Source organism: Ochlerotatus camptorhynchus, unplaced genomic scaffold, assembly GCF_037179485.1.
Source record: "Ochlerotatus camptorhynchus isolate MF236.1 unplaced genomic scaffold, CSIRO-AGI_Acam_v1.1 ptg000254l, whole genome shotgun sequence".
Lineage (NCBI taxonomy): Eukaryota > Metazoa > Arthropoda > Insecta > Diptera > Culicidae > Ochlerotatus > Ochlerotatus camptorhynchus.
This window is the reverse complement of record NW_027040744.1, coordinates 38,902-60,795: the sequence shown is the minus strand read 5'-3', so window position 1 is coordinate 60,795 and position 21,894 is coordinate 38,902. Positions and strand designations below refer to the sequence as shown.

The following is a 21,894-nucleotide window of genomic DNA, read 5'->3' as shown; positions in this document are numbered from 1 at the left end:
TTGAGAGCTTTCGATGCCTGTACCATTTTTGCATTGGTATAATTATGTGGCAAGTTCAAACATACTTCTATGCCCAGGGAAATCGAGAAATTTTCCAACCCGAAAAATTCCTAGACCGGACCGGGAATTGAACCCAATCGCCTCCATCATGGTCTTGCTTTGTAGCTGCGCCTTTACCGATTGAGCTAAGGGAGGCTTTATGCAATGTTCAAAGTTGTTTTTTCGGTGATTCAATTCAGAGTTGGTAATCAATTTAAATCAAACGAATTTATCTTTCATTGCGCTTGGTTTTAGTAGACGAAGTCTTTACTCCAACAAAGTTTCATTGGAAGCTGAGAGATTGCTGCCCAACCACTAGTCGAGTTGGTGTGGTATTCTTCGAAGGGACATGTTCGGATCACAGCATTGAAACATAACTTTGTGAAAGCCTATTTTATTGCCGATATCCAGCATTACACAAAACATCGGATTATTTTGATTCGGTTCCATGTTTTTGTATTCTTGTTGGTAAATTCTTTTCACTATATAAGTATCATTTCGTTAGATTCAAAATATACAATCCTCTCAATATTTTCTTTTATTAACATTTAACATCACGTGCGGCTTTCATCATATAACATGTATACAACAATCAATTTGTATTGTGTTCTTCCTTCGTGATGATCGGTTTAATTAGACACAGAACGTTTTGCTGATTAGTCTGCAATTTATTCTTACTTACTTTATTTTTGTTCTAGTTAATAAGTTTTTTTTTGGAAGATGTCTTCGCTCGTGGGTCGGGTTAGGGTATAGCAGTGTGTTTGTGTAAATTCCGATCATCCCTGTTAATCTACATTTTTGGCTTCAATTTGTATCTCTAATAGCATTCTAGGTTCTGTTCAACAGGCAATCAACAACTGCGCTGGGTGTATAACCACTATTACCTATTTACTATATTAACGGGTTTTCTTCCTTTTCTGCATGCCTTTTGCACAAATGCTTTCCGGGTTTGCACACTTACGATTAAAAATACGTCCAAACATTTTGTAAACGTGTATATTTTCTAAAAAATGAAAGCTCCTTTCACATTGATATTTATATGTTTTATGTTTAGATGTTTCCCCTAACCACGTGCATCATGTCAAAGTTCTATTTACTTATTTTCAAACAGCTGTTACACAAAAAAGCCAACTACCTTTGTGGTTGGGTATGAATTTTACCAATAATAATATCCCTAAAAAAAAAGTACCACAAAAAGTGATTAACGATGATTGTTCTGGTCATCATTTGTTCATGGTATTTGTTTATTAGGGTTAGCAATCTAGCTGCCATCTGAATAATTGCTGCATAATTTGTTCGAATTATTTAAGTGCTAATAGCGGTAAGAAATCTATCATCTATTGCATTGTATAAGTTCCAGCCAGCAAGTGATAAAAAATCATGCTTGCTCTTTTAGTACTGTAACGGAAAGTATGTGTAGATTTGAAGGTAATATACTTCCTTAAGAAATTATTTATAACACTAGTAAAATGCCTAAGACGAACTGTTATTCGTCACTGGATAGTCCAATCACAAACTGAACTTTTGTTTGTTTTCAATAGCCGTTTAGTATGCACACCTGCTTGTGAGTGAAGAAATTACACTTAAATGCAAATGTGCTTACATCTATGACTAGTTAGATGAAAGGGAAACTTCATAAAGGATCTATAAATATAAAGAAAACCATGCTATTCTACGTATTTCAAAACCATACCTAACGAGTTCCAATCAACGAATTCCAAGTTTCTAGTTTTCCTTACTCATATAGTACCTTTTTACGGTGCATGGTGAAATGACAGTTAAACGAAGAATGTACGATGGTGATATTTACCTTACATTAACGATCTTATCTCGCTGTCTTTGGATTGCGATGGCTTCAGACCTGTTCCGTTGGTCGCGGTACCATTCGATGTCGCATTGTTTCCTGGGGAATTGTTGTTCTTGAAGAAAACCTACCAACAATATACCGCAAATTGAAACGCATGATCATACTTAACATTAAACATCATTTACCTTAACTGCTCCTCTAAGCATCAGCCGGAACCAGTACAGCTGAGGGAGAAATAGTGCCAGTATACTAATCTTGCAGCCTCGCGGGAGACGCCAAAAAGCCTGAAAATAGATTGCAATTAGAAAGACAGCATTAGAACCCTTACCTAGAATATTTTCTTTTTCCCCATTTGAAAAATACAATTGACATCGTCTTCAATCAGCGGTTGCATATAGGGGTAAGAGGGGCACAATGAGCATCCCGTACTCCAGCCCCAAACCTCTAATTGTTCGAAACAAATTAATTGGTACTAGGTTCAATATTGCAATTGCAATGATAAATGACCAATTAATTTGTTTCGAATCATAAGAAATCCAAGGCTAAAGCACAGGAAGCTCACTATGCCTCATCTGTTCACTATGCCTATCCTTCCTCTAATGAACACTTAATAACTATTATAACAACTGACAACAGATAACACCCGATAGACCAGTAAGTAAATTTAATTTTACAAAAAGTTCCACTGGCAGAAGCGGGAATCGAACCCTCACTCCGTGGTACACACAATATATCTTAACAATGGGCGACGCCCTTAACCGCACGACCCTGAACCCACATTTTGCAGATTATTTCTAAGATGAAGTTCATTCGCAGATGCGTCAACTTAAGTAACATTCCAAGTTTTATCGAGGTGTCAAAAATTTAAATTACTTAAAATAATTAGACATCATAAAATAAGGATTTTGAAATCGGGGGAGGTAGCTCATCGATTCTTCCGGTTCGCCTCCTAGCATCGTGCTATAAGGTACCAGGCGATAACCAGGGTAGTTGATTGATAGCTCCATCATTTCATTACATTGGCGTCTGCAATGGGAAATTCTCATAGCAGGCGTTGACGATGGGCCGTTGTCGAGTTGTTGAATAGCAACTATCGTGGTAACTCACCGATTACCTGTCGATCTGCCAAATTTGGAAAGACGTCTGCATTGAATTGTCTCATATAATAATATTCCGCCCACTATATCACAAGAAATTGCGAGTAACTGAGTGGAATGGAGATAAGTTAAGCATTGGGTACAAGACCAAGTCTCCCCTGGGTGGTGCCAGAAGATGAGCCCAATAGAAGCAATAGAATCATCAAGTTTCCATAAGGCACGGAATGAGACTATTGCATGGCTGGGTAGTCAAAGTCTTCCATTCGTAAGTCATTTCAGGTGGATTAGAACAGGTTTAGGTTTAGGGTGGGCGTTGGCCAAATTTGGATTTTTCAAATATAATCCTAAATAGGACCTAGATTAAAACAAATGACAAGAAAATGCCTCAACAAATTGATTAATAATGCTAACAATATATTTATCTTCATTTGTCGGGACTTCGGGGAATCCGCGCAGTGGAATCACGCTCTGTATTCACAGTGTGTGCACTGTGGTACAAGGAGGGTTTAAGGTTTGGTCGCGGGATTTTCGGTATTGGTCCATCCACTTTGGGATGCATTGTCGATTTCATATGTTGTGGCCAATTAAGAGCGTGGCAAAGACAGCAGTACACAGTTTTAATTTTTAATATTTTGAAGTCAGTGGTGCGTTGATCCATAACATTTTGAAATAGATTTCGATCTAATGATACAATTAATAATTATGAATAGCAATAGCAATAGAATCATCAAGTTGCCATAAGGCACGGAATGAGACTATTGCATTGCTGGCTAGTCAAAGTCCTCCATTCGTTAGTCATTTCAGGGGGATTAGAACAGGTTTAGGTTTAGGGTGGGCGTTGGCCAGATTTGGATTTTACAGATATAATCCTAAATAGGACCTAGATTATTTAATACAATAGTAACCCCAACCTCTGTCACAATGTTTCATTTTGATTAATCAACACTCAATGGGTAAAATATCAAATTTGCGGTAAATTTGAAAAAAGGGAATTTGGAGTGCAGAGCGCACTGCCCACTGGACGATTCTGAAGCCTGGCCAAGTGAGTGGGTTACGGGTTTATTTGATTATACGTCATTTCCAAGTTATATATAGATACATTCATACCATTGGCATTTTGTATTTGAGATAAGACAGAGATAGGTTGCGGAGGGCCCGCTTAGTGGGAGCGTAACCCATGTTATGGCTTCCATTTATTAAATAGTTCAGATAGGCTGGAAATGATAGGTTCATTGTGAGAAAATGTACCATATGGTACCCGTTCACTGATCAAAATTAGATTCAAATCGTCAGGCCCTGCCCTGGAATAAGGGGATTAACGATGATTTGTCAAGTTTCTTTTTGCATTTGCATATAATTGTAAGTTTAGGTTTGCTTTTGTAATTGTAAGATAGATAGTTTGCCTCAATTGAAACATTGAGTTGTATAAACTTGACAAATCATGCCTCTAAAATAGTAGTAGTTACAGTGCCGCTTGATCTAACAACCACTGCCTGCAACTAATGTTGGAGGGGCCGGCAGGGCTGATTACGGATCAAAACTAACATAACTCTAACACTGAAATGATCCCGAAACTAACGCTCATTCATTGCACTTTGAGTCACAAAGTAGTTTTATTTATTTTCCTACTAATCTATCTACACACTTAGTTTTGACGTAGGACTACGTCTTTGATTTCTATATGGGGGTACACTTTGTGAAAACCGAAAATGGAACATGTAACATATTAAGAAAGATTTTGAACGTTAATAACTCAGCTGCCCCTGGTCCAATTAAAATAATGTTATCACCAATCGATCAGAAATATGGCTACGCATCGATAAAAATGTTGATCCGAATGTTGATTTTCAACAAGAAACTATTGAAAAACTGGTAAATGTCCAGCATTGTCCAAAAGCGTTGAATTAACTAACAAATCCACCAATTACCTACATGCATATGCTGCTTCCCCAGCACAGTCGTCAGAGAGTAGTAAGTAGACGAAACAAGTCGAAGTGGCATTCGCCTCCGATCCTCGGGCGCGTGCGAATAGGGAGGATGGAATTGCCTCGGGAATTGCGTAATATTTTGCACACTCATCGCCATCTCCGGTCTGATTTACGAGGTGTGCTGAAGGTGTTCCTGAAAAATGAGATCCGTGATGCTGTCACCTACACTAAACACGCCAAGCGTAAGCGGCCATGAATGTCATCTACGTTTTGAAGTGACAGAGACGCACTCTGTTTGGTTCCGGAGGTTAAATAATCACCAACTTTGGCAACAAAACGGCTCTTTTCAGGGCCACCAAGCTTATTACGAAGACGGCAGGAAAAATTTGTGAAGCCGAGTTATTTACGAAAGAGAGTGTCGATGAAGAGAATCGATCAATGTAGATAGGACCTATTGAAAAGTGACGCGAGATTTGTTTTCCGTACTGAGCTCCAATGCTACCGACGCCAGGGAGGCAGCTCCAACACCTGGACCCTACAAATCGACCCATCAACTCAACCGGGGACCAACGGCTTTACTTCCCGAAGAAAGGCGTGATCAGAGATGTTATGCCTTAGAACATGCCGGTGGCGCCGACTGAGATTGGACCCAGGCCTGCTGGGGTGAGAGGTAATCACGCTAACCACCGGCGCCGATATCTTTCAAGATGATATCACGGCGAATGAGATCGACCCAATTTTGAGTTTAGTTATCTCAGAAATAAGAAATAAAGTGCAGGAACTCAGCAATGAGTAAATTTGCCTCATGTTTTCCCAGGTTTTTCCAGGATTTTCCAGGGAAAAATTCCAGAATTTGAGAAAAGTAAAGATTGGATTCACTCAGTCTATTGGTACTACTCCGAGACTGAATAAAATGTTCGTCAATTTCCTCATTTCTGGCAGATTTTTTAGGTTTTCCACAGGAAACCATGAGACAAATTTACTCATCGCTGAGTTCCTGCACTTTTGGCGATTATGAGTGAACTAAACTCAAATATGGGTCGTTCTCATTCACCGTGTACGCAAAAGGAAAAGAGCCAGTGTCACTACTTGATAGCAAACTACTCATAATGGGAGGAGTCTTTGTAGCTTTTATACCACTTGGTTGCACAATGCACATCATTCTGCTTTAACCTGAAAAAGATATAAAAGAGCGCTGCTGTATGGCATTAGCTAATTTTCGCTTCGGACGGCTTGGTGAACAGCAATAGCAGCAGTAGGAAGGTGGTGGCTAGTCCACTCCTTCACACCTAACAAGCAACAATTGACAGGTCGTGGCAAAGGAGGAAAAAGTCTGGTGAAGGAGGCGCCAAGCGTCATCGCAAAGTTCTTCGAGATAACCGCCATCGGTCGTCTGGCTCACCGTGGTGGTATCAAACGTATATCCGGTCTGATCTACGAGGTGTGCTGAAGGTGTTCCTGGCCATGGATGTCCTCTTCAATAAAACGGCTCTTTTCAGGGCCATCAAGCTTACATCAGTAAAGAGTTGGAATAGAATTGATCTGTGTTGTCCATATTCAGAACCACAAGCCCCCAACGACCACACAAAATGCTCTCCAGAGTTGTAATCTTGTAACCAAACTTGGAAGCAGGGGTGCAAGTGATTTTGATTGATTCTCTTAATCAACTTTCTCTTTGTAAAAAAAATACTACAAATTTGGTACGCCTACAATTCAAAAACATAAAGATAATATATAATTGATCAATTAAAAGAACTAAATGCTCTTCACATTTATTCCGTCCACTAGCGGTCCTACGTCAAGCTTCCGTTCGTGCCCCTAGGCACAGACCCTTCTATTTTTTTTCTACCGAGCTCGGCTGTGCGGGTCTCGGCGGGGAGGGTTTCGCTGGGATCACGGCGGGAGTGACGCATTACATATTATTAATTATTAATTATATACTTTATTATATATTTATATTTAGCTGTGGCGATTTATATGACTATATAGTATTATTTATTTATACTAACTTAAACACAACGCGGGGTGACCCAAATCCAAACGATCACTAACCAAAATAATAGATTATTATCTATTTCAGTAGGTGTAATTTCGTTTAGTTCTGTTTCTCTCTTTTCAGCAAAACAACAACAAAAAAACCTCTATAACTCTTCTCTATTCTTTTAATCTCCTACTATCCCCTATAAATGTATCGGAAACTAGTGGGACTGTCTGTGCAAACAGAAACAGGCCTGCTAGTGGAAGAAGGTCGTTATGCTATACGGTCTAGCATAGGCCTACGGCCAGGTTTCAGTAGGTACTCACTCGCTTAACGGCAGATTGGTTTACAGTGGTCGACCAGGGTGTGTGCTGATAAATTACAATTACAATTACAATCCTAAAATAAGGATTTTGAAATTTCCAAATATTGTTTCCTACTATTCATCCTTCTTCTTCGCATTTCAAGCTTATTGCATATCGCATAATATATTGCATGCTCTCAACTTAGTGTTCTATAGATGCACTTCCACAGTTATTAATTGAGATCTTTCGATTCCTGTACCATTTTTGCATTGGTATAATTGTGTGGCAAGTCCAATCATACATCTATGCCCAGGGAAGTCGAGAATCCAACCCGAAAAATTCCTAGACCGGATAGGGAATCGAACCCAGTCACCTCCAGCATGATCTTGCTTTGTAGCTGCGCCTTTACCGACTGAGCTAAGGGAGGCCCTTTCTGCATTGAAGCATCACTAATAATGATTAATTGAAACATCAATAACAAAGAATATAATTGGTCAAAAATAATTTTCATAAAAATGAACCTCACACGGGGCAAGAGTGCCTCCCCTATATTTATGAATAAAATTATACAAAAATGTAAAAGAAATTGCTTTATTACCCATTTAAGTCTTCGGTAAGCTTGTTTTCACCAAATTTGACAAAAAACAGCTACATAAAATATCAACAACAATAGTTTTCATTTGATTTCATTGGTAAAAAAAAGTTCATTTGTTATGTATTGAATAATATTGTAAAATTCAATAGTTAAATTGAGTAAACAATAACAGCTGTTGTTAGCATGATAAATAATCAAAAGGCTATGTTTATACACAAGCATTAATCGATTTCACTCAATTTAAGACGCATGGCTCTTTTGCCCCATAGGGGTTGACATTCTTGCCCCATGCAGTTTCAAAAAAAAAAGGTTTGAGATGACATTTTGAAAAAATCATAAACAACTTTTGACGAGATATAATTTGCATTACATTGCTGGTGAATGAAGGCAATAATATGAATTTGCAATACGGTGTAGAAACTCCTATAAATATCCACTATTTGGCATATATAGAACGTACAATTGTTATAATTGCCCTACCCGACCCTATAAGTAAAAAGTAATCTTTCGACTGCATAACGGCACTAAAGGCCGAAATACACAGTCCATGTGAGTGGATTCAACTGGTGGTCGGTGTTCAACTGAAAACAAACTGCAAAAGGTCGACATCGACCAACAGTTAAAGTGACTTGAAGGTAAAGATACATCAGATGCACCAAATTTGTAACGTCTCATACACGGTTGAATATCTTCGGCAGCATCAGGACACCCTTAGCTCAGTCAGTAAAGGCGCAGCTATAAAGCAAGACCATCAGAACGTTGGCTCATGTGAATTGTGGAAGTGCTCAAAGAACACTAAGTTGAGGGCTGACGTAAAGTCACAGTAATGGCGTAATGAAGCCAAAGATGAAAATCAGAGTTCAGTCAAATACGACTCAAAATTTAAAATTAGGGTGTATGAGTAAAATTTTCTCCGATTTTCCTAAAAAATCGGGTCGAATATCAGGAAAATCGATGAAAATTGTACTCTTTATGAGTACTCGTAAACTAAGTCAAATATTCATCAATTTTCCTGATATTCGAATCGATTTTACAGGAAAACCGATGAACATTTTACTCATCCACTGAGTTATCTTACTTTTCATAATTTTGAGTCGATTTAGACTCAATCCTGAGTTACTTTCATCGGCCGAGTGCTCCAATACAATGAAAATTGGGAAAAATGTATTCGGTCAACGAGCATACTCTTTTTTTTTGCAATAGTTTATTTGTTTGGCTCAAATGTCCAAAAGGACTCCACGGAGCCAAGAACCATTAAATTATTTAATAATTACATTAACGTATAAAGAAGGACATAGTTCATGAGTTCTTCTTACTCTTCTTTGGAGGCGACTTGAGTTTAGCTTTCGCTTTCATCCGTGCCCTCAACTCCCTTGCTGCTGCCAATTGTTTTTCCTTCAGCAGCGCCAGCCTCTCGGCCTCCTCTTCGTCCTCTATCCGCTCCTTCTCGGTATAGTCCACTATCCCGAATTTGTAGTATCATTTTTGCTTTTCAAAACAGGCGGCTGCTGTTTCCCAGCAGCGCTTGCTCCCTCTCCATTGTTCTTCTTGGCGTCCAAGGACGTCACACCCATTACCACCACCTAAGACCCTTTTTTTCCGTTCGTGTTGTACCGATGCCCGTCCGTTTTACAAAGGAAACACAAATTTGTGTTCCCTTGGTAGAATATGTTTCCCTTTCGATTGAGAAAAAGCAGCGAGTGGGGAATCTTCTTTTATACATCCATATATAGACCTCGTACACCTGTGAGCATAGCGAGGCCCAAAGCAGCAGAAAATTTCTCCCGTACTACACACGCTTATTCTGGTCAACTCAAAATTGAGTCGAATGTACTCATCTCAGCGGCAAGTATGGCTACTCAAAATTGAGTAGCCTTATGTTGACTCACTTTTGAGTAAACTACGTTCTCACGTAGACTGAGTCAAATCCACTCGCCGGTATTTTCAGTTGCGGGGAGGGTTTTTGTTTTGATTTTTATTCAAGGAAATGGAAATTGCTTGCTCCGGATTCATTCTACCGGATCAAAAAACGGTTCAACACCGTTTCCCTAAGCAATTCGTACTTACCTGAAGGCATTTCAGCCGGTTTTGAGTAACGTTTTCTATGAGTTTTCCTCCGACATGACTGGCATTTTTTCCAATCCCAGGATTTTGCTGACTGAGTGGCTTTTACTCAGTTTGACATTTCTCGTTTACTCAATTTTTGACAACTCGATACATCGGACGAAAGTGAGTACGATCGACTCACCTGGTGAGTAAGCAGAAGTTAGCGTGCACGCTTTACATCACAAACGAAGTGACAGACGAATAACTGGCGAAGAAATCAATTAAAATAATGTGGTTCGCTGTAATAGAATTTTCTTAGAAGCTTCTGCCATCATCCACCAGATGGGATAGTATTTTTGTTTTGGTTTTGCACAAAGTTGATTTTGTGTACAATGATTCTTTGACAGTGTCCAAAGAGTGCGTATCATTTTGTCATTTTTTTTATGCATTTCAGTTTTGAGTAGAGTGAAAGAGATAGAACCAAAACATTCTAGTACATTAATTGGTGAAAATGCTAGTTCAATCCAGTAGTAGTGTTGCCATGTGGTACAATCCAGTAGTAGTGGTGTTGCCGTGTGGTACACTGAAAAATTGCAATAGCAGGTTAGTCACCAAAGTTTTCGAGCCGCTCCGCCTGTCACTTCGTTTGTGCTTTACATCACCGTACTTCCCTAGCACCAATGCTAGATCACTATGCGGGACTTCTGGTGGTATGTCGTAAACTATCACATACTGAACGGTGCCCCCAGCAGGCGACAGGCATACCTCGACTGACTTCCCATCGGCATAATGGAAAATTAATAGTTCACGGATGTGTAGCAAACAATATAGCATCGAATCCTCTGATGTGAACTTGATGCACATAGATTTTTCCTCCGCTATGCGCCATGTAGCGATCCGCATCCAGCAATTTCACAAAATTCACAATGGTTTCCATTGATGGTTTCGCCGATCCATGTCGGATGTTGAATCTAACCGTCAGTTTTATTTTCACCGACATCTTCACTAGTTGTTTGTTTCCAACGGGGTAACAGCAAAAGTGAACGAACTTCACACAATGAGCAAACACCGCAACAATGAGTTGCTATCGAAAAACGTGACTCACGCCGACAAAACACACAGCTGCTTGTGTCAACAGCTACGAGCGAACTGGACGAGCATACTCATCTAAAGACGTAAAATCTCGATTACTTTTTCGAAGGAACGTATCAGCTTTTGTCAATAATACATTTGATCGACGATTTGGCCATCAGATAGAGGGAGGTGTTGCGTGTGCGAGCTATCAGTTACGCCAAATCGTCGTTCAATGCATTATTTACAAAAGCTGATACGTCTCTTCGAAAAAGGAATCGAGAAATTTTCCATATAGAGTAAGGTGGGGCAAAAAATAAATTTCTCAAAACTCCAAGCATTTGATTATTTTGATTTGATTTGATTAAACTAAGCCCATACACAGTATCCCTCATTTAAGGTTTACAACTTATGTTACAGAACTTTGATGAGTTTTTAGTTCATTCGTAGTTATGCCATCGACAAACCGACATGAATGACCATAGCAAAAACAATCAAATTTCTGACCAAAGCACATTATTGTCATTTGGCTCCGTATTCGCGGGAAATATTTAGTTAAGCCATGAACCTGCATGCAAAAGTTATGAATTGGTGTCATGTCGGTTTGTCGGTGGTTATGCCGCGGATACACTTGCATGCATGAGCATGAGCATTATTTGTAAAGGGTTTTCCAAAAGGGATTTTCTAACTTTGACAGTTCATTGCGGCCATATTGTTGAAGCTATAAGTGACAAATTAGGGGCTGTTCATTAACTATGCAGACGGTCTTTTGGAATTCTTAAGAAATATTCAATGAGTTATGTCTGTTTGTCTGTGGATGAAATGAAGCAAAACGTACAGGCAGTGATGCCACATAATAGATTTATCTGTAATCATACAGATTTTTTTTTTCAATATTTTGATACAGATATCTGTATCTACAGATTACAGATTTTTAGAAAATATACAGATTTTTCAAATAAGATATTTTATTTTTTTCTTCTATACCTACCTATATATCTTATTTTGTTTCTTCCTTTTGAGCAACTTCAATTCACTCTTTGAGGATCATTGAATCATTGATTGAAAACGGCCGATTTACCAATGATAAACTACTACAATCGAAATTCACTGGTTCGGCCACCACCGTGGACCAACTAACGAATTCGGAATATGTTGAATGGACAATTGTCACGCTCCGTATCATCCTGGAGAAAGTCAACAAATTCCAAGAGTCCCTGTATTTGGTATTCATTGACAACGAAAAAGCATTCGACCGACTCAATCATGAGAATCTGTCCAAGACAGTCCTGGATCAAATTCATCGAAGCGCAGTACGAGACTGTTACGTGTAGAGTTCTACATAACGAAGCCTTTTCCAACCCTATCCTGGTGGCCACTGATGTGAGGCAAACAAGCATCGATGTATTCTATCACCGCTACACTGAACTAACGAGAAACGTAAATATCACCTGAATAATCAGGTAACCTTTAAAAAATAGGAATCCAATAAGAATCAAATGCTGCACATAAAAATCAATGGCATATTTATAATTCGTTCCTGATGGCCTCTTAGCTGCATCTCGAATGTCATCAGAAGCCGATATCAACAGAAGTGGACCCTACACGATTGCTTTTATTGACAATAATCGTATTGTCAATACATTCAATATTGACGTCAATACATCGGTATTGACAATATTTCTGTATTCACATCATCAATATTATTGTCAATAATTCCCCTTCGCGTCAATATATTGATACGTGTGGGGTTCGCTTGAAATTCGAAAACGTAAGGGGAAGTGGGTCGGCCACACACTACGGAGGCGGAAACCAAATCTGCAAGCAAGCGTTTCATTGGAATCCAGCTCATGACGGCGGAACCTTGATGAAGAAATCAAGCAAGTCGACAGCAGTTTGACCTGGAGGGCCCAGATTAAAGCAATATGTTGGAGTAAATCGGTAACGCAGTGTGCTGATCACCTCCTTGGAGACCGAACGTCACCCCTAGCAACCTAAGTTTTCTTAAATAAACAACGGTGAAAAACTTTTTATTCCTGTTCAAGACTCCACTCAAGCTAGTCGTTAAATAAAATCCATTCTACTTTTAAACTTTGCTGTTCCGGTTCTTTCTAACCATCAAGAGGTTATGGGCGACGGACGCAAGGATTTGGTCCACGGGATCCCGCAGTTCTCGGGCACCGGTTTCGACAATTGGCAATTTCGAGTGGAGAAGTATCTGAAGTCCGTGAAGCTGTTGGATATCATCAAGAAGGATCCTCCGATGGAAGCGGCGGAGCTCACGAAGTTCCAGGAAGATGACGATAAGGCGGCGTTCCTGCTGACGTCATTTGTTCATGACGATTTGCTGCATTTGGTGCGGGACAAGGAGACGTCCAAGGAGATGTGGATGAGCCTTGAATCCGCCTACGCCAAGAAGTCCGTCTCGTCGCAGACATTCGTCAGGAAGCAACTTGCGAAGCTACGAATGATGGAAGGTTCGTCTGTGAAAGATCACCTGAAAACCTTCGAAGAGCTGATCCGACAACTGAAGATGGCCGGAGCGAAGCTTGAAGAGAACGATATTGTGTCCCAGCTGTTTGCTACCCTTCCCGAGTCGTTCGATCCGTTGGTTACGGCACTGGAAAATCTAGGTGAGGAAAACCTAAAACTGGATGTTGTTCGCGAGCGCCTTCTTGCCAAGGAGCTCAAGAAAACCGACCGGGCAGCGGATTCCTGCCAAGAGAAACCTGCAGCATTCCAAGGATCGAAGCAGAAGCCTGGTAAGTTCACCGGAAAGTGTAACCGTTGCCAGAAGAAGGGGCACAAGGCCAAGGACTGTCGTGTGAAGTTGAAGACAGATGGGCGCGCTGAAGCTAACGCTGCTGCTGGAGGTAAGGCGGTGGCTTTTATGACCGGAAGATGCTCCCAAACAAAGGACGAGGGAGCAGTTTCCTTTAAGCTGGATTCCGGAGTCTCGGACCACCTTGTGAATGTGAAGCACTGTTTCGCCGACCTCACGAAGCTGAAGCACCCTGTCGTCATAAACGTGGCGAAGGATGATCAATCCCTGATTTCCCGGCACAGTGGCACGATCAACGGCGTCAACAAGGAAGGTAACTATATCAGCTTGAAGAACGTCCTCTTCGTACCAGATCTTCGAGCGAACTTGCTATCTGTGAAGAAGATGGCAAAAGCGGATCTTGATGTCACATTCACGAAAAAGGAAGCGATCATGAAGCAAGTTTGTGACCTGATTGCGAGATGTCCCATGCGGGGCGATTTTTACGAGCTCGATCTCCGTGTCGATACGGTGGCGGCCAACATGTGTGGAGCTGTGACTGGTAACCTGTGGCATCGTCGACTGGCTCATTTGGGGAGCAAGAGTTTGCAGACACTCGCGAAGCATGGCATGGTAACAGGTATTCCCGAGAAACCAGATAAATTGGATTTTTGTGATGTTTGTGTTCTCGGAAAGCAGTGCCGAGAACCATTCACGGGTACTAGAGTCCGTGCTACAAGACCTCTAGAACGAGTGCACTCCGATGTGTGCGGTCCAATTACACCAGCGGCTTGGGATGATTCTCGGTACTTCGTCACCTTTATTGATGATTACACGCACTTTGCAGTAGTATATCCCATCAAGAAGAAGTCCGAGGTGTTCCAGAAGTTTCGAGAGTACGAGGCCATGGCGAGTGCCGCTCTGGGACATTCGATTTCGAAGCTGACTGTCGACCAAGGGCGCGAGTATTGCTCCAATGACCAGCGTGATTGGTACCTTTCCAAGGGGATCCAAGTCGAGCCAACCGCAGCGTACACACCACAGCAGAATGGAGTGTCCGAACGGTTCAATCGGACAATCGTCGAAAAGGTGCGTGCGATGCTGATTGAAGCCCAAACTCCGAAGAATCTGTGGAATGAAGCGGTTCTAGCGGCGGTATACCTGACGAACAGAAGTCCAACCACCGCGGTATCTGATTGGAAGACTCCTGCGGAAATGTGGACTGGTCACAAGCCGGACGTTAGTAAACTACGTGTGTTCGGCTGTAAAGCATTTGCTTGGGTGTCCACGGCACAGAGGAAGAAACTGGATCCGAAAAGCAAGCCTGCTGTGATGATCGGCTATGCGCCGAACGCCTACCGCCTGTGGAACAAAGAGAAGAAGCAGTTATTCCTAGCCAGAGATGTCAAGTTCGATGAAAACAGTTTTCCGTTTGCCACCCAGATCCGTGACGAAACTCCTTTGGTTGTTGCTCCGTACGAGTTCGAGGATCAAGATGAGGAAGACGTGCAAACCCCTGAACAGTCCGTTCAACCCGATGAGCCGCTGGTGGCTCAACATGACGACATCCTGACTGATGATGAAGAAGGCGAGGTTGAAGACGACGGTGTTGAAGAAACCGGAGCGCTCCCTTCGCAACTAGACCGTGGTTCAAACCTCGAAATGGAAACCCCGAGGCGCAGCGAACGGGAGCGCAGACTCCCCGGTAAGTTGAAAGAATTTCTGGTTGGAAAAATTTTCACTGCCGCGCAATCCCATTCTGCAGATGTTCCCCATAACGTTTCCGATGTACTATTTGACGGTTCCGTTGGACGAGATGAGGCCGAGCGTTCGATCTTCGATGTCCCGGAGGCGTACAAGGAGATCGCTGGACGAGCCGACGAAGCTCTTTGGCAGCAAGCGGTCCGTGAGGAACTGCAGTCGCTAGCGGACAACCATGCTTGGCGATTGGTGAGATGCCCTGCTGGTGTGGTTCCGCTCAAATCGAAATGGGTCTTCCGAATCAAGCCGGACGAGCATGGCAAACCGATCCGTTACAAGGCGCGCTTGGTGGCGAAGGGATTCCAACAGAAGCCCGGAGTCGACTACAACGAAACATATTCCCCCGTAGCAAAGTTAGCCACGATACGAACCGTTCTTGCTGTAGCAACCCACCGAAGGATGCACGTTCACCAACTCGATGTGAAGACCGCATTCCTCTACGGTGAGCTTGAAGAAGACGTCTACATGGCCATACCCGAAGGAGTTGCAGCACCGCCGAACTTCGTTTGCAAGCTGGATCGATCGCTGTACGGACTCAAGCAAAGCCCCCGCTGTTGGAACAACAAGCTAAACGACCTTCTACTGGATTTCGGCTTTACCCGTTCCCGGCATGATTACTGTCTATATACCAGGATCGACGATCGAGGGGGGGTATACATAATCATCTACGTGGACGATTTGCTCATTGCTGGCGATCGACTGGACCTGGTGAAGGAGATCAAGCGTGCTCTTTCCAAGAAGCTCCAGATGACGGATTGCGGCGTGGTTAATCATTTCCTTGGAATGAAGATCCGATACGACCGCGCCACCGGATGCATGTACCTGGCGCAAGAAGCTGCTGTGGACCGTGTGCTGACGAAGTTCGGCATGCAAGACTGTAACCATGTCAAAACCCCAATGGAGAAAGGCTGTTTCCTGCCACCACAAGCTGCGAATCCTGTGTCGCATCCATACTGTCAATTGCTGGGCAGCCTGATGTATACGATGCTGTGGCTGCACGGAATCCTTGAAGACCTGAAGCAAGTTCGACCGGACACGGCATTCAAGGTGTACGAAGACAACCGTGGGTGCATTGCAATGGCCACAAACACCGAAAGCAAGCGTGTCAAGCACATCGATGTAAAGCACCATTTTTTTGCGCGACCATGTGGCACAAGGAAGACTTCAAATCGAAGCAATTGATACAGCAAACCAAATAGCGGACACGTTCACCAAGCCCCTGGAACCTGGACGTTTCCGCGAACTGAGGACCCTCCTAGGACTGACCGATTCAGGGGGGGTGTTGGAGTAAATCGGTAACGCAGTGTGCTGATCACCTCCTTGGAGACCGAACGTCACCCCTAGCAACCTAAGTTTTCTTAAATAAACAACGGTGAAAAACTTTTTATTCCTGTTCAAGACTCCACTCAAGCTAGTCGTTAAATAAAATCCATTCTACTTTTAAACTTTGCTGTTCCGGTTATTTCTAACCATCAAGACAATAGTATGCTGCCGCTCAGGATGGAAATATGTTACGTTAACCCTTTGCACCACTGAAGAACTTTAATTCATATTACTTAAGTAAATAAGTAGTGACTTCGTATCTCTAAGATGCTTGGAAGAGCATCAAACCCTTGTAAGTATTGCAGTGACGAAAAACTGTCTCAAATAATGTCAAAGTAGATACTCAATTAAACTTTTTCACCATAGCTGAATCAAACTTTTGCCACATCAACTGTACAGTATTTTCTGAGGCCCAAATCCTTGATCAACATTAAAAGAGGCCCAAATCCTTGATGAAAAGTGAATTTTAGTGGTTCAGTGTCTTCAAGGAATTTCTTGGAGCATTAACTCTTTCTTCTGCAAGCATCACTTTTGTGATTAAGCCTCCTACAAGTGAAATTCAAGACCACCCCACCGGACATTAAGGCCAGCGAATTGACTGGCGTATAAGCAGTAGCATATGCTGCGTTCAGACTAGGGAGTTATACCGAACATGTTACAAGGCTATCTTGATGACATTTTTCTTGACTAAAATTATTATTAATATATTACTGTTGGGCAGTTGTGTGCACTGCACGGTAACCGCAAAACACCTAATAATGACTATAAAGTAAGCATTTTCAAGGGAAACTGGGACTACCCATTGAATGAGTAAAATTTTAACCATTTAAGAATAATTACAACTACAAAAATAAATAGTAAGTATTCATTTGTGAGTAACAAATACTCATAAATGGGGGTTTTTTTTTGCTTATTTAATAAAGTAGTCCCAGTTCCCCCCCAAAAATGCTTACTTTGTAGTAAATATCAAGTCTTTTTTTAGTCATTATTGGGTATTTTGCGGTTACCGTGTACAAGGAAAATATAAATTACTATATCACTTTGTGTACTTACCTCAAAGAACGGTAGATTCACGACCTGGCTATAATAATAGCAGACGTACGGCATCAGGAATACTCTGCACCAGAAAAAGGAAAACAGCATAACCATTCCATTGATGACGTACATCTTGCTTTCCTTCAGACCCAAAATACTCAAAATACCACGGAATGATACAAATGGCGTTGAAAGTTCCATCATGTACATAAAGCTGAAGACGCAGTCTCCCAATCCGCCTCGAAGATACTGTAAGAATAAACATTTATTTAATTTAAAAAAAAATGCCACTGGAAGGCAGTAAAACAAGCTTTACCGATATAACCACCAAACCGTACGATCCGATGAACAAATGATGGAAGACCATCAGCTTGTGTGAGATCAAATAGCGAACAAAGCTCGGGATTCCCATTTTTCCCGACGACAAAATGCTCAGCGTTCCATTAGTAATGCTCGGAATGTCACTTAGGGCTTGTACTTCGGTGGGTTTCTGCTCCGAAGCATCTGTCTGCGCTGCTATATCGTTGTTGGTTTTTCCAATTTTTGCTACACCGCTGGCAGCCAGTCCCAATGTAGCCATAATACGGTTAGAGGCTTCCGCTGCGTAAACTTTGTACATGGACCAAATATCGTAGAAAAAGTAGGATGCAGCAAACCATGCATACGACTCGGACAGGAAATGAGACGCCTGTAGAAAGTTGAGTGGACATGACCATCTGCACACAATGAACCCGGCGGCGCAAGAAAATGTTGCTTGGACAGCCGAGACGATTCTGTGTGGAAAAAAAGATGTGCAATTCTAGATTAATCGGTTGATTTGTATTAAGGATAGAATGTTTTGTTACTTGTTGGTAATATCCAAGACGTCGGAAATTCTCAGTCTATACTTTTTGACTAGACTCAGTCCAACGCTCGTTCGCAATAGCAGTTTGTTGAGGAACTCGGTAAGAGCTATGAAGTAAACAAACCCCAAACTGATCAGTAGAGCTCCTCTCTGTACTGTGATTCTGTCCGAGGGTTTCAGCTCCCACAAACTAGCACAGGCCAATCCGAAGGATCCCAACGAATACAGGAGCGGGAAGATGCAACCTTTGGGGTCCGTTTTCATTGCTCCACTCATCTTGCTATTTTTTTCAGTCCGTCTTCTAATCGTGGCGGTAAGCCGTATTAGCTGTTTCGGTTGAGTTGTTGCGTCGTTGTTTTTTCTTTGCCTCTCGTTTGTTTCACCACGCGGACTATCTAATTAAGACAGTCTAGTTCAGTTAAATATCGTTCAGCCGATCCAGTCATGCGTTTAGCAACAGCCTATGCCCTATATCATAGCTGTATTTCTGCAATAGAAATTTCAAATTAATGACTACAACTAGGTAACAAAGGTTTACGGAATTTGCTACTTTGGTTGCCAACGGGATTAGAACCAAACGGAATCAATGGCAAATGATATATCTTTTTTGGACTTTGACCGGAGAGCTTTCGTTCAATCATCTCTATAGAGAAAATTTTCAAAACATCTTAACTAACACTCGCCAATGCCCTTCGTTGATTTCAACAGTTTCTAGGGCGATATATAACGATTCACCGTCATATTTTATATTCAGCATTATCTGCATGCATGCTTAGTACTCGTGATGCATGTGTTGTTTACATCACTAGCAGTAACAGAGATAATGATTGCTTCTATTTAAGTGATGTGTAAGGTAGACAAAACATGACGGTGACTCGTCCTTCACATCACCCTGATTGGAAAGAAGTGAAATCCGGGAAATCAATGAAGAGCAGCGACGAATGGTTTATAGGTTGTTTCGAAAATCTACCCTACCTATATTATCTATTTTATAGAAAACATACCTCTCTGATAATATTGATGACGCATTTATGGTCTTGACTGCGGATATCCCTAGACAAAACATTTGCCAGTAGAAAGAGAGATTGTCAGTTCTATAGGAAGTGGAATTATATGCATGTACCTAGTAGGTATTTGATATAATAAGGTCTACTAATGCAGACCTAACTGATGAACGCTAACTGATCAAAGATTGTCAGTGCAATATGTTACGCAACGAATGACCCATATTTTGCGGAATAAAATATGTACATGTATTAATAATATTCTTGCCAGGGTTTCCGCAGTCGAGAAATAAATACTTACTCGCCGATCCAGGGTTTGATTAGAACATTTTGCGCAGTAAACGGAGATGGAAATCTATGACGGTAGAAAAAATTCCCCGATACAAAACACGAAAGCACCCCACTTTGATGTTTTCCACCACCCACTTAAACTGGAAACTGGATAAGCGAGCGAGGATCTGACAGAATGACTGACAACCAGCCCGTGTCAAGGAAAGCAGGTCCGGCACTGCGGATAACTTATCTCTTTCATTCTCATGCTGTTTTAACGCAACATCGAGTGAACAGATCCATATAAAACCGAGGGAATGAAAGAGATGGCAAGTTCTCTTTTTCCCATTCGTGGCACAGACCTGCACGCTAATAAAAAAGTCCCCAACGGTTCACTTTTACCTACTTTTGACTACACGGATACAAATCTCATTATAACTTTTGGCAAATTTATATTAAGGCATAACATTTGATAACGGCACAAAAGCATTTGTAAACAAACTTTCTAAGGTCCTTTCTACGCGAACCAAAGTACGCCCACGCAAACCAACAACATCATCGCATAGGGGCAACTATCACCTTTCCGAAAGTGGTATTGGTTTGCAAGGGCGTACTTTGGTTCGCGTGTAAAGGGCCTTAGAAAGTTTGTTTACAAATGCTTTTATGTCGTTATCAAATGTTATGCCTGTATTGATGATTATTCATAAAATGTATAAGTCAACTAATAAGCAGACGCCCTGCAAAGTTAATGAAGGTCATGTGTCAAATAAAATGTATAAGCGGTCACACATTCATTTTATGCATTCTAACAAGACCTATGTGGTTTATCTTATGAAAAGTAAAAGGCTGATGTTTTGGCAAAAAATGTATAAGTGAAACCAAGGAATCAAAAATATTTCCAAATGACAAGCGATCAACGAACAGAATGATAACGCTATGTCAGAAGTGGAAAGCAACAATGATATAATAATTTTCAACATCGACTTCCCCACTTAAAAACCATCTTTGACAACATGATGGCGCTGGTGTTGCACAACTTACACTAGACACTAAGTGCCGATAGTGCTGAGTGGTAATTTTCAACCGGAAATTTATCGATACTAGCGCCAAATTGGTCGAAAGTGGAAAATTTATAGAAGAAATCAGGAGATGCTAGCGCTACGCAATGGCGACGTTCCCGCTTATATTTACACAAGTTTCTGGTGGAAGTTGGACGTCTGTTGTCTGTGCAAAAACAGAATCCACTCAGAAGTACACATGAAATTTATAAGTCAAATGAATAGTATGTGTGGTTACACATGTATTTTATGTGTACACATAAGAACTATGTATCCGCCACATATATATCATTTGTTTATCACATTGCAAAAGTTCATGTGTGGGATACTTAAAAATAATCATTGAATTTTTATTAATGTATACACGTGTACACATCATCTGAAAGAGCTTCGTTTTCTAAGCACAACGATATTATTTTTGAACCCATCGACTTCCTAATTAATTTTTCATGGTTATGTTTCTTAACGACGTGTTTGTGGTGTCCCCAAAGGGTAACATTAAAACCATTTGTGGAAAAGTTCGACTATTTGGGTTATTGTTCGATTATGGTATTTGTAAATTACGGTTTCATCTCGAATTAAATTCAAGAATTAGAACAAAATCATAACTTCACTGCCTGCTTCACTGTTTGATACTAACTAACTAAGCTCTCGACTAAACTAACAAACTGACAGCTTGCTTCCATAGAAGATCCCACCGAGGGGCGCTAAGATGATGATTTTTGCTAATGTAATTGACAAATCCAAGTTTGAATTGGCCACTGGGGCGCTGCAATAGCAGCGGTGATAACTCCGATAATGTGTCAAATGGAAACCATGTTTGAAATTGCGACCGAAAACTATTAGTTTTCTATTTATTCTAGCGAGTTTCTGTGGAAGTCAAAACACGATTCGATCAAAAAAGTAGTGCTCTTAATAATGGTATGAAATGCTGAATTTTAAAGTGCTTTGTTTCGAAAATATCTTCCAAAT

At 41.2% G+C, this 21,894-nt stretch overlaps 1 protein-coding gene across 2 annotated transcripts; it reads right to left on the bottom strand.

Moving 5' to 3' along the window:
• Positions 1-417: 417 nt before the first annotated feature.
• On the bottom strand, positions 418-20,078 carry LOC135704980 (TLC domain-containing protein 3A). 2 transcript variants are annotated; one of them, XM_065226523.1, is made up of 7 exons: positions 19,896-20,078; positions 19,595-19,643; positions 18,592-19,077; positions 18,063-18,519; positions 17,765-17,995; positions 2,032-2,130; positions 418-1,970 (listed from the first exon to the last, which is right to left on the bottom strand). In XM_065226523.1, the coding sequence occupies exons 3-7, from the start codon at positions 18,864-18,866 to the stop codon at positions 1,851-1,853; spliced, it is 1,182 nt and encodes a 393-aa protein (XP_065082595.1). In that variant the 5' UTR covers positions 18,867-19,077; positions 19,595-19,643; positions 19,896-20,078; the 3' UTR covers positions 418-1,850. The 2 variants fall into 2 exon arrangements, with proteins under 2 accessions (XP_065082595.1, XP_065082594.1); XM_065226522.1 differs by lacking the exon at positions 19,595-19,643.
• Between the last annotated feature and the right edge of the window lie 1,816 nt (positions 20,079-21,894).